The sequence below is a fragment of the Rhinolophus sinicus genome, linkage group LG05 (genome assembly GCF_036562045.2).
Source record: "Rhinolophus sinicus isolate RSC01 linkage group LG05, ASM3656204v1, whole genome shotgun sequence".
Lineage (NCBI taxonomy): Eukaryota > Metazoa > Chordata > Mammalia > Chiroptera > Rhinolophidae > Rhinolophus > Rhinolophus sinicus.
The window spans coordinates 182,166,525-182,180,157 of NC_133755.1; the positions used below are offsets into that span (position 1 = coordinate 182,166,525).

The window sequence follows — 13,633 nt, forward strand, 5'->3', positions numbered from 1 at the left end:
TGGACCAATGGAATAGAATTGAGAACTCAGAAATAAAACCACATAAATATGGACAGATAATTTTTGAGAAAGAAGCAAAAAACATACAATGGAGAAAAGACAGCTTCCTCAATAAATGGTGCTGGGAGAATTAGAAAGCCACGTGCAAAAGAATGAAACTGGACTGCTGTCACCATGTACCAAAATTAATTCAAAATGGATCAAAGATTTAAGCATAAGACCTGAAACAATAAACTGCATAGAAGAAAACATAGGTACTAAACTTATGGACCTTGGGTTCAAAGAGCATTTTATGAATTTGACTCCAAAGGCAAGGGAAGTAAAAGCTAAAATAAATGAATGGGACTATATCAAACTTAAAAGCTTCTGCACAGCAAAAGAAACCATCGACAAAATAAAGAGGCAACCAACTGAATGGGAGAAGATTTTTGCAAACAGTGCCTCTGATAAGGGCTAATATCCAAAATATACAAGGAACTCATGCAACTCAACAACAAAAAACAAACAACCCAATTGAAAAATGGGCAGAGGACCTGAAGAGACATTTCTCCAAAGAGGACATACAAATGGCAAATAGACATATGAAAAATGCTCAACATCACTAATCATCAGAGAAATGCAAATAAAAACCACAATGAGATATCACCTCACCCCAGTCAGAATGGCTATCATCAACAAGACAAATAGTAACAAGTGTTGGAGAGGCTGTGGAGAAAAAGGAACCCTCATACACTGTTGGTGGGAATGCAGACTGGTGCAGCCGTTATGGAAGGCAGTGTGGAGGTTCCTCAAAGAATTAAGAATAGAATTACCATATGACCCAGCAATCCCTCTCCTGGGTATCTACCCAAAAAATCTGAAAACATTTATCCCTGAAGACATGTGTGCTCCAATGTTCATTGCAGTTTTATTTAAGGTGGCCAAGACATGGAAACAACCAAAATGTCCTTCGATAGATGAATGGATAAAGAAGTTGTGGTATATATACACAATGGAATACTGTTTGGTGTTAAGAAAAGATGAAATAGGACCATTTGTGACAACCTGGATGGGTCTTGAGATTATAATGCTAAGTGAAATAACTCAGACAGAAAAAGTTGAGAACCATATGATTTCACTGATATGTGGGATATAACACTGAAAATAACAAAAGAACAAGATAAACAAATGAAGAAACAAAAACTCATAGACACAGACAATAGTTTAGGGGTAATGAGAGGGTAAGGGGGAGAGTGGCTCTAGAAGAGGGTAAACGGAGTCTAATATATGGTGATGGAAAGAGAACTGATTCTGGGTGGTGAACACACAATGTGAGATATAGATAATGTATTACAGAATTGTACACCTGAAATCTATATAACTTTACTAACAATTGTCACCCCAATAAACTTTAATTTTAAAAAAAGCAATCTCACCTGCTATTTAAAAAACAGGAAAAAGGTATGTGTAAACACAGTACTGCTATACAACCCAGCAATTCCTGTCCTAGGTGTAGACCCAAGCTAATTAAAACGGCTCTAACAGACACCTGTAGTCCTGTTTTCACAGCAGCGTTATTCACAACAGTCAAAAGGTGGAAGCACCCCAAGTGTCCCTGGACAGATGACTGAGAAACGACATGTGGTTCATCCGTAAAATGGAGTATAATTCAGCCTTAAAAGGACATAAAATCCTGATACCTGCTCAATATGGATGAAGCTTGAAAACATTATGTTCAGTGAAATAAGCCAGACACAAGACATGAATACTGTGTGATTCCACGTCCATGAGGGACCTGGATTTCACATTTATAGAGACAGAAAGTGGAACGGTGGTGCCAGCGGCTGGGGGAGGGGAGTGAGGAGCAGTGTGTAATGGGGGCAGGTGTTGTTTGCGGTGATGGAAAGTTTGGGGGATAGATGGCAGTGATGGTTACACAATACTATGCATGTGTTTAGTGCCACTTACAAGTGGTGAAAAGGACCAATATTATATTATGGATTAGGGTTAGGGAACCCAAAGGCCATAACAGCCTGGTGAAACAATTAGAAAAAGATCTTACATCCAAATTTCCAAGGGCTGTCTAGTTATAGTGAAAAAATAAATATCTATTTCCTCCCTACATTTTACATAAAAAAGTCCATCTAGATCTATGAAAGAGTTAAGTGTTAAGCAGAATCGAGCCACAAAAATGGTAACGAAGATGAATACCTATCTGACGTCTGGGTGGGAATCTCTTTTTCATAAAGGCAACTGAAGCGATGACAGGAAAGAGAGAGAGGCTGAGTTACAAAACACCTGCAAATTGGCCATCCAGAAAGATCGTCACATTCAAAGGCAAACAAAAAATTGAGAGATTGTCTGAAACACACAGAAAAAGGGCCAGGAGCCTAAGTCACCACAATATATAAATCGTCTCATCAAGTCTAAAATAATAGAGAAAGGAACCAAGACTACAGCCCTGACAGACAACATGATGTAACACAGATTAAACACATCAGTTTGGGAAAACGTGTCCACAAATGTGTTTTATAAGATTGACTCCATGGGCACACATTGACAAAACGCAAGCAGACATCGGCTCTAGGGTGGCAGGAAACAGGAAATGGCTGTGTTCACTCCAGGACAGGATTTATCACTGCGGACAACTAACTGTGTAACTGACCATGCCTGGTTTCCATGGACCCATGCAGGGACACGTGAAACACGTCAAAGGACAGTCGTGACACCAGGCGATGCCCTTCAGATATGAAACAAGCCCCATGAGACCAGCTCTCCAAAGGTGACTGGGGGTTCTCCAGGTCTGTGCAAATTCTACTGTGTTGGGCAAGGTCCCCATTCTGACCACACCAGTGCCCTCTCTTTGTGGTGTTGGTCACTTCTGGGCCAGATCCACAGATGGAGTGAAAGGGCTGGGACCATGGCTCTGCCATTTGAGTGACAGCCACGGATGGTCCTTCCACTAAGAAAGAAACAGACATGAGGGAAGGTGCCCCATTTCTGAGGCCGAGCATGTTCACACTGCCTGGTGAACAACAAAGGCTTCCGAGACGCTTTCACTCCTAAGACCTAGATGCACGAAAAAGAAAGCCCAGAGATGACTCCTCAATCCTTCCACTGTTACTGTGCCAGTGAGTCACAGAAATCAGACAGCAACGTGTGGGCAGCACTCTCCCGCCGGGCAGTTGTAGACCAGTGTGTGGAGTCTGCAGCCAGGTCATGGGCCCCTGTGGTGGTTTTCCTCAGATACTTACGGGTGAGCCTGGAAACGAGTGGGTTTGCTACTATGGATGTAAAAAGAAAAATGTTCCAGGCTATTTTGAGATTCACTAACAAACCGTAGGTATTGGGGATAAATGAGCCTTTTTTGGCTTTAAATCAACCCTGTACGTGTGGCCCACCTGAAACGGGGAGCGCTAGGGGGACATGGTTCTGTGGTTTGCTTTGCTCTGTACAGCAATCTGTACCTGCCAGTACCAGCTCTGACCTTCATGTGTCCTTCAGCCGGCGTGGCCCTTGGCCGCCCCTAGGGCTGAGATGAAGGTGGGGACACCTATAAATTCATCCTGCTGTGCAGGACACAGGCTCCTCCCCAGGAACCCAGGGAGGAAGCACATTCTGACGTCACCCTGGTGGACATGAAACACTAGGAAACCCAGAGCGACCCTCTGGCCCCCTCCCCCTTTGGATCAGGCCACGTCTTCACGACTTCCAAGTCCCACAGCCCTTTACACGACTTTGGGTGGACCTGCTCCTTTGTGCTCATGAGGAACTGAAGGTTCAGGACATTCCGAACTGTTGATTTTGTTTCCGCAACCAGGTGGCCCGTTCTGAATGTTTATGAGTTAAAAAGTGGGCCAACGCCCCTGTCAGTCCTAACAAGATGTCTCCATAACCACAGTCCTTGGAGGGCTCAGGGCAAGTGAAAATCAAAATGCAAGCAGGCCTTTTTGCCAGAACCTGATGAGGTGGACACTGGAGCCAGTGGTTGTGAACCTGAGGCCACCTCTGGGCAGCTGCAGGCCCACCCTCCTGCGAGTCACCAAGACTCCCTGTAGATGGCCGACGCAATCTTATGGCGCTAGTTGGGGACATGCTCATGAAATTGATCTCAAAGTATGTGGCAACTGCAAGCTTCATAAGCCTCCCTGGTGAGAATAAGCAACTTATTTTGGAGGATGGATTTCCTTAGCAAAGCTCCATCTGCAACAAGGGGACCCGAAACCCTCTCTTCAGAGTTGGATACCATTGCCTGCATTTGTCTGAGTTTCAAATGATCTCTACCACTATAATTACTCTATGTTACATTATATACCAGATTGTGTCACATTACATTATGTTACATTACGTAACATTTCATTATATTATATATAGATGGTATTTTAAAAGAAAATTGAGGGTAAGATAAAAATAAATGTTAATAAGCGATCTATCAGTCACTGTGAAGATGAGAAAGGGGCAGCCAGTAAGCACACCTTAGGAGAGCACAGGGGGCATGGTGGGTGGGACGCTGCACGTGCAGTGACCACCCAGAGGACCGGAGAGGACAGCGTCCACCCACACCACTGCAGACTGCTCCAGTCACAAAGAGGCATGACGGTGACAGATGGTGGCTCGGGGGTCCAGGCAGCACAACTTTAAGGATTCTGAAGACAGAGGTGGGGCACAAGGTTTCAGCCACATCAGGTTCCGCCCGGCTGAGCGACCGCTGCTCACCACTTGTTCCTTTGCCCGTGAAACGCTACTGGGTTTGAGATCACGCTCTGAGCAGCCTCCTGGCTGCAGAATAACAATCCACCTTCACACACCGTCTTTTGCCTACAAAGGTCTAACTCAGCAAAAAGTGGCCCCCCATGAGAAGTGGCCGAAAGTTTGCACTGTTTACTCCAGAGAAAAAAGAGAGGAAGAAAACTGTGAGGAATAAACACTGTGAACCACGTGGATTACCAGGTCAGGCACAGCCCCCCAGGATGTCAGCCTCTTTCTCTATACTAAGTTATTTAAAAGAAAACCAACCTGCTTATTTAACTAACTTCTTTACCAGAGAACTTTTCTGTGGATCTGTCTTCTGTATTTACACTGCACAGATATTAAAGATGACAAGTAGTGGAAAAAAGCAATTTCCTACTTTTTCATATCTACAAGATATGCAAATTTGGTAGAAACAAACATACAGAGAACCCCCGCGTATACAGGTGGTGTATAATAACGAATGGGAGTACCTAGTACATTGGGACAAGGGACAAGACACACCCCCAAGAGCCCGAGAAAGACAGGAGCCAAAGGTGCCTAAGGGGGACTCATTTCATTGTACCTTTCATCTCAGACCATCTACTGGGAAAAGAAACGCCCGAGGGAGCAGAGCCCTCAGGCGCAACCAGCTGGCACATGGCCTCCTGATGAAGACACGCGGCCAGGTGTGGCAGGGAGGCGGACGGCCTCTGACTCCACGCCCTCCAAACCACGGGACTGTGTGTGAGGGCTTCACTGCGTTGTGCCTCAGTTTCCTCCTTTGTAAAACGAAGATGATAAGACCAGTAGGGACACTTAACACATATGGTTGAAATTGGCCTTAGCCCTCCACCCTCGGAATTTACAATCATCCAAATGCAAATCAAATAACATACATGAATTCGTGTAGAAATAATATCTATTCAAACTAAGGGGCTGATTGAAGCTTAGTTTCTGAGTAAGTCCGTTTCTAAAGGAAGCATCTCAGTGCAAGAGAGAAGGACATGAATAAAATGGTGCTGAAAGTGACATTCTGAGGTTGGAAAGCACTGAGCTGGCTCTGAGCAGGGACTAGGGCATGATGTTGTCACCCACAGGAATACAATACACGCGTCCCTGTCCTGGTCCCCACGTGCACTCCACACGGCCTAGTGCACCTGGGGACATTCCAGGAGATGGAAGCGGAGCTTCTTAAAGAAGGTGGGGGGTGAGCAGCAGTCAGCCTCAGGTCCACGTCCCTCCCCCCTCACCAGCCAGGCCACTGCCGGAACCCACCCACAGACGCCAAGAAACACACGTGAGATCACCAGAACTGTCTGTTCGTTACTTAACTGTATAAACAAAAAGATTTTCCCAGAATATTTTTCTTCTCCTTGAGAACCAACAGGACACAAACCCCATCAATTTCCTTCTGATTTCCTTCAAAGCAGGGGATGTATATCACCGTTGGCCTTTGAAAATGTATCTTACAGGGAAAATGGTGGAAAACCTAGCTAGGCATGAAAACACAGGTGAAGTCCTACCAGAAAATCATCACTGCAAAGAGCTACTTCACATAGAAGCTCTGTCCCTGTGGACGCTGAAACAGAGTGCAGGAGAGCTGCCCTGTGCGTGTGTGGCCGCGGTCACGACACAGGGACCAGCTGTCCTCTGGAATTGGCATGATCCCAGGCTCTTCACGCCACAGCTGGAGGCACGAGGCTGAACCAAGAGGTAACTTTTCTAACCTGACGGCCATGTCCTGTCCGCCTCCCTCCCCACTGCCCCACTCAATCAGACCCAAACCAAACCAAACCAAACCAAACAGGCCCAAAGACAGTTTTTATGGAGCAAAGACCACAGGGGAGCACAGCTGGCCCTTGCTGAAGCTCGGCTGTCCAGCAGCACCGCACAGGTAGCGGGGAAGCTCGTCCTCACTACGCTGTGAGACGGGCACTGTTCTGACACCAGGCCACGCTAAGGAGCCGGACACGGAGGCCAGGAGCGCTTGCCCAAGGGCACGCAGCCAGTCAAGTTCGGGATGGATGAGGCCCCCGAGTTGGGCTCCCAACCACAGCCCCAGGGGTGGCACACTACAGACACAGGGGTGGGGGTGTCCACCGGGGGGAAGGGGATACCAAGTCTCCCGCCCAGAACACTCCCAGAGCCACTAATTTAGAATCCTGGGGAGTGGCCCCCAGGTGTCAGCATTGTATGAATGTCCCATGGGCACTTCCAACCAGCAGTCAAGGCTGGGAACCACTATTATCACCATGGTGACAGCCGCCACTTGGCAGCTCACTAAACCGGGACTGAGATCAGGGGCGCTCCAGTTCTGGTGTCATCATGCTTGGGGTGTTTATAGTCTTTTATGCCGAATTCCCACAGCACCAAGTGGGCACGTCTCCCTTTGGCACTTATTCCACGGAACTGTGACCTAGAACAATGGAATGTGGCATTGTGGACACAGAAACTGTCAGCTGAAGAAGTTGAATATTTTCAAAGGGTCCTTAAGTGACGAGGAGACACGCAGTGCCATCCACGTGAGGTGGGAAGATGAGGAGAAAGGAGCCAGGCAGGGGCCAGCACCCCTGCCTGCCTGTGACACCTCCCGCTGCTGGAGCAGCTGGCTTTCCCGCAGAAACGAACGCACCACCTCTCTAAAGAGGGGCAGGCGCCTGACAACTGCAAACTGCTGAAAGACCAAACAGAGCTGTCAGACTTGCATCCTTCATGTCTAGTTATTTGTTACCCCACTGACAACAATTCTCACTTCACACACGACACTCGTGTCTTTGAGAACAATCTGGAGTTTTACAATTATTTCCACAAGACCTCCGCCCCCTTTCCATCTTTTCCTTTTGCAAACAATTTCCCTGTTGCATCTTCCCTCGGACGGTTGTCTGTACTTTCAGGTTTCATCGCTGACAGTGGGGCGTGTCAGGGCCATTGTCACAACACTCCTTTTCTCTTTCACATTCTTCAGAAAATGAACTGGCTTGCAAACTGCTGAGGCTGTACAGATGGAGCATGAGTTATGGACTATTTTCTGAGTTTACGGAATCTTTTAGTAACCCAGGCTAATGGAATGCAGAGGTGTCGGAGCAAAAACAGATTTAAATAATCCTTTGAACCAATCCTCCTCTTTCACAAAGGGGGAGAAGCGAAAGTGTAGAGGGGCCCAGCGGTGCACGAGGGCGGCGTCCCCTCTGTACGTCCCCATCCTCCTGTGACTGGCTGCAAGCACCACCTCACGCAAAGGACTGTGTCATCAAACTTTTTTGTTTTCTCTTAGGAAAACAAATTCCAGTTGCATTTCTGGAAATAAAAAACACCTGTTTTTTTAGTGATGGACCATTATGGGAAGCTGGAAAAAAACACTGTATGATATAAAATAAAGTTTGGGTTTAAAGCTGGGTTTTAAGGAGCACAGGGAACGGGAGATTTTTCTACTCCTTTATGCTTATATGGCCCATTGTCACGATGTAAAAGTGACTTTACACAGTCAAGCACATTGTTCCGGAATATTTTATAATAACTTTACATTACAAGTCAAGTATGTTTCATTTGTGTTGAAAACTTGAAATATGGAGAAGAGAGAAGAACGTAAACGCTACCAATAATCATACAGCTGTTTTCATTGTGGCATCTTTCCTGTGGCATATATTTAATATTTAGTGTTTAACATCAGTACATCTCCTGTACTGGTGGAGATGCTTGTGCCTTTAGCAATATTAGGATCGGTCTGCACACATGCTTATCTCCTGCCTCCTCCATGTAACACGGTGCCAGAGACTGTCTCGGGGACCCCGGGCTGGATGATAAATGAACCTGGAAAGTCATGCATCCACAGAGGTGAAATCACTGAGACAGGGCTTTGCACCTGAGCGGAGAGGTCAAGTTAACACAGATGGAGTACAGACTTAGCAGCCATTCAGCAGAGAGAATCCCAGCTCCTGGCCTGACCTCGCCCCTTCCGAGCAGCGTGGACAGCCAGTGCCTCAGGTTCCAACCCACTCCTACTTTTTCTCCTGGTCCTTTCAGGGGCAGGAGGAGGGGTTGTATTTGAGGAGAAAGAAGGAGCAGGTATGATTTAAAGAGAAAAGGAACAACTGAAGGTCACGGTGCCCTGACTGGCAAGTTGAATATGGAATCTGCTGATGGAAAGCAAGCTGCTGACGGGTGTGTGATCAGGATCGGAGGACAATCCGCCTGGGAGGATGAACCGTCACAGCTTCCCGTTTCCATCGCCTTTGTCTTAATCTGCAGAAACCTGCCTGCTCTGTCGGGGAGGGTCGATCTGAATGCTTTTAGGATGAAAAAGTGGGTTTTAGCAAATGGCCGTGTTATTTAGCAGCTATTGGCTTTAAAATGACAGCTTCACTGAGACGTAATTTGTATACTATTCAATTTTCTCGTTTAAAGTGCACAATTCAATGGTTTTTAGAACATTCACAGCTATGCAGCCATCACCACAATCAATTTTAAAACAGTTCCATCGCTCAAAAAGAAACCCCATCCCTATTATTAATCATCCCTTTTCTCCCTAAGTGCTCCCCAGCTCCTGGCAACCGCTAATCTACTTTCTGTCTATGGATTTGCCTCTGCTGTTCTTTCACATAAAGGGAATCATACAATCTGGGGAGCTTGCTGCCTGGCTTCTTTCACTTAGGTTGCAAGATTCATGTTCATTGTAGCATCAGTATTTCTTTTTTCTTTTTATTGCTGAATAATATGCCATTGCATGGCTATAACACATTTCATTTTCCCATTGATTGTGGGACATTTGGGGGTTTTGTCCACTTTTCGGCTACTGTGAGCTGGCTAGTGGGGCTATGAACACTTGTGAAAAGTTTCTGTGTGGACACGTTTTCATTTCTCTTAGTTACACACCTGGGAGTGGAACAAATGGGTCATAAGCTAACTTTGTGTGTGACCTTTGGAGCGAGGGTCAGAACGGCCATTCGTTTCTCAGACACCCAGGTGATTTGGAACTAAAAGCTGCCTAATTTTCTATTTCTCTGCAATTGTTCTTAAGTGAGGAGATTCTTTCACTATTAATAAAAGGTGGGGACAGAACGTCAAAACCTGTTTCCTATGCATCTTTGTTTCCCGCACATGCTTTAACGCAGGATAAGGAATTTGACAAAACCATTCTTCTTTTTTTAAAATTAAAGTTACTTGGGTTTACAATTGTCAGTAAAGTTACATAGATTTCAGGTGTACAGTTCTGTAATACATTATCTATATCTCGTATGGAACCACAAAAGACCCTGAATAGCCAAAGCAATCTTAAGAAAAAAGAATAATGGAGGTATCACACTCCCTGACATTAGCTTGTACTACAGGGCTACAATAATCAAAACAGCATGGTGTTGGCAGAAAAACAGACACACAGACCAATGGAATAGAACTGAGAACCCAGAAATAAAACCACATACATATGGACAGATAATTTTTGACAAAGAAGCTAAAAACATACAATGGAGGAAAGACAGCCTCTTCAATAAATGGTGCTGGGAGAATTGGAAAGCCATGTGCAAAAGAATGAAACTGGACTGCTATCTGTCACCATGTACCAAAGTTAATTCAAAATGGATCAAAGACTTAAGCATAAGACAAAATAATCCTTTAAAATTATATTATTATGAGAATCTTGGAATATGTGGCCAAGTTCAATTGACAGTTTTAGAAATATAATTATATGTTTCTATATAAATAATCATACATACATGTATATATTATAAAAAGCACTCACTATAAAAAGCAAGGCTTAAATTATGTTCTATTCATAGTGTGGCATTAAAAACTCAGGCGTCTGCAACAAAGCAGAAGGCCTAGTTCAGAGGGTCCAAAGCTTTGTACAGAGTCACTGGGACAAGCTGTTAGAACGGTCAGCTTCGAGGCTCTAAGGATTCTGATTCAGCAGGTCAGGAGGGGGCCTGGGCGTCTATTTTGAACAACTTTCTCTTCCCAGACACACATAGGTGGTTCTGTGCAGCCTCCAGTCTGGCCAAAGTGGGCACCACTGGCCGCGGTGACAGTGCCATCCTGATCCCTGCCTTTTCTTCACCCACCTTTGCAGACTGGAGTCTCACTTACCTTCTTACTCCCTCGTGAATGACCTCATTTGGAGCAGCTCTTCGCCTCCTTAGCATACTAAAATGTTTAGGTCTATCTATTTGGTGTATATTGTCCTACATTTGTAGTTCAGGATGTGTATCTGATTTACCAGCTAGACAGTAAGCGACTTGAGCACAGGGAATGACAGATTCTTTGCACTGCCCCACATGCACTTGCTGAGGCCACTGTGACATAGGACCGACACATTCAGAGTTGCCTTGACATCTTTGAGTTTCATGGCCCCAAAGCTTCACCATGAGTCCCTGCTCTTGAAAGGTGTCTGTCCTCCCCCATCCTGCTGGTTCCGCTATAGGCTGGACCAGCTGGACCTCATCTGGTCCTCAGACTAACAGGCTGCCGTTTCCTGCCCACCCACAGAATTATCCAAACAAGTCCATCACATCTGCCGAGGAACCAGAGGCCACCTCACCCTCTTGTTACTACAAAGCCACCTCCCACAGCCCCAGCTGGTTCAGGCTGCTGAGCACCACCTGTGTGGCCCAGCATGGCACGTGCCCTCCTCCCCGGGGGTGATGAGCTTAGGTGACTAATACAGTCCATTGTCTCACCTGCCCAGTGACGGTGTCAGGTGTTCAGCCCTCTTGCACTGTTAAGGGCACAGGATCCCTCCGTCACCAGCGGTGACTAGGAGGTGATCAGAGCAGACGCAGTAGGTGTTCAGTTCTTGTGTATTGTTGGCTAGATGACCATGACCGTGGAGTAGAGATTTTCGACAACAGCTTTAGTTTGACCTGGGTTTAGTGCTGTTGCTTTACCGGAGGGTAGGGGTACCGAGGGCTGGGAGCCAGGTGTGGGACTGTATTTCTAAATCCCAGTCACCAGGACAACAAAGGGGAATATTACAGCCATAGATCACGTTTTGTTTAAACCTGAGTAATCCAGTCGGACAAAGAATTTAGGCTGGACTGTTGTCTACAGGCAGCCGTGACAGTCTGCTTTGGCTCCCCCGCCATGCTTTCCGCCAAATGGTTCGCTACAGAAAAAAACACATGTGGAAAGATGGGATTTACGCATTACGGCTTTTCTCTCTAAAAGTGGTGGCAAGTTTGCAGGGATATGTGGACTATGCTGGGAAATGTTGATACCGTTCATCATCAACTAGAGAGTAACGTGTCTGATATACTCCTTTGGAGATAGCTTCTGAAACCCTGCGGCATGGAACGGAATGAGCAATTTACTCAAATAACGAGCGGAGCATAACGCAGTTATATGCCTCAAACATGACCTTTGTGAAATCCTCACCTTTTAAGGTAGCTTTCTTAAGAACCTTCATTGCGTAGAGCTGTCCTGCATCCGACCCCTTGATCTTCCTCACCAGGAACACCTGATAAAGAGAACGCAGAACACATGAAATTGACAAGACTTCACATGCAGTTTCCTTATTTGATCTGACAAGGGGTTTAGAAGAATTCCAATACAATAAGTATGCTGTAGGAAAAATTTCAATGTAAAATTTTCTCTGACATCCAGGCTGCCAGGAAAAGTGTCATCTAATTCACACAACTCTGTGGTGACATCATTACGTGTTTGTATGAAGAATTATCATGGTTTTGGCCATTGACTTTCCATTAAACGTTTTATAGAAGTAATAGCAACTTTCTTCTTTCTTTTCTTTCTTTTCCTTCCTTCCTTCCTTCCTTCCTTCCTTCCTTTCTTCCTTCCGAAGACTAGTTGTTTAGAAAACCAACTACTATTCACAAGTTTTAAGGGAGAGCATTTGGTTTACTGTAAATACCCCTTTGTAGCCCCGCCCCGTGAAGACCACCCGAGAGCTAGTACCAATCACACAAGACAGATTCTGAGTCTCAAGAGCAACTAGTTTCTCTTATTCTAAACTTGCTTTACTTGAACGTTAGCTTTGAGTGGCTTAAGCTTACAGACAGGCTGCTTTCTAAGAGGCTCTTACATGGACTCACGCGGACATTTAGGAGCGCTTTCTGAAACACTTTCTGGGGGGTACATTGAGAACCACCGAATGATCTTGCTGTATTTTCCAGTGTTTCATTGCTTTCCCGTTTCAACGCGAATGCGTAAATCGCTTTTCTGTTTGAAGATAAGGCTGTGTTTCTCTTGACCCAAGCCCTATTGCTACCCGTGCTCCCTGGACAGCACAGAAATCACGATGGTCTGAATGGACTGCAAAGGGCCATCGGCTGTCTCCTTTGTTCCAGCAAACTGGTCCAGCACTGGTTTGTTGGCTCCCAGTGCTTTGCAGGACTGACCTCCAAGATGAGAGCACATGCAAGTGTGTGGTCCTGTACGGAGGACACCTCACAGTTCAGCTGCCAGCTCAGCTGTCCCCGCACCAGGGGCTCATTCCTCCGGGGTTTAGTGTTGCCTCTGTTACAGGGACAATCTTCTTATGGCTGCCCAGCGGACAGTAGATATTGAGGATGAGATTAGTTAGTGAAGGACTCGTGCAGTCAGGATGCGATGACAAGTCACTCAGATGGTTCCTTGGAGTTTGGGGTCAGGAGCAAGCATCAGCGCAAAGGTCTACGTGGCAGAGACTGCACTTTGTTCATTTCTGCATCTTGAGCCTCTGCAGTCACTGACTGAATGAAAGAAGCACTGGGGGGACTGGTGATGGGCAACTGCGAGCCAGGGACACTGTGGTCCAATGTCACACCAGCTCTCAGCTCTTTGGAGCAGAGGCAAGAGGTAGAAACGTGTTTAACAGGCGTTTTCGGCAGGAGGAAAACATTTAGTGTCGCCTTTCTTTCTCGTATAGATAGCAAAAGGAAGATTACTCCCACATAAAGGCACTTATTTGGATTTACAGATGAGGAATAAAATAATA

General features: G+C 45.8%; 1 protein-coding gene across 6 annotated transcripts in view; it reads right to left on the reverse strand.

The window, feature by feature from the left end:
• The window catches only part of RPS6KA2 (ribosomal protein S6 kinase A2), a 299,944-nt gene that overhangs the window by 63,254 nt on the left and 223,057 nt on the right, over nucleotides 1–13,633 (reverse strand). For all 6 annotated transcript variants that reach the window (XM_074333812.1, XM_074333813.1, XM_074333816.1 and 3 more), the window contains one exon: nucleotides 12,076–12,157. In XM_074333812.1, the coding sequence (XP_074189913.1) occupies nucleotides 12,076–12,157 (82 nt within the window). The remainder of the gene's footprint in view (nucleotides 1–12,075; nucleotides 12,158–13,633) is intronic.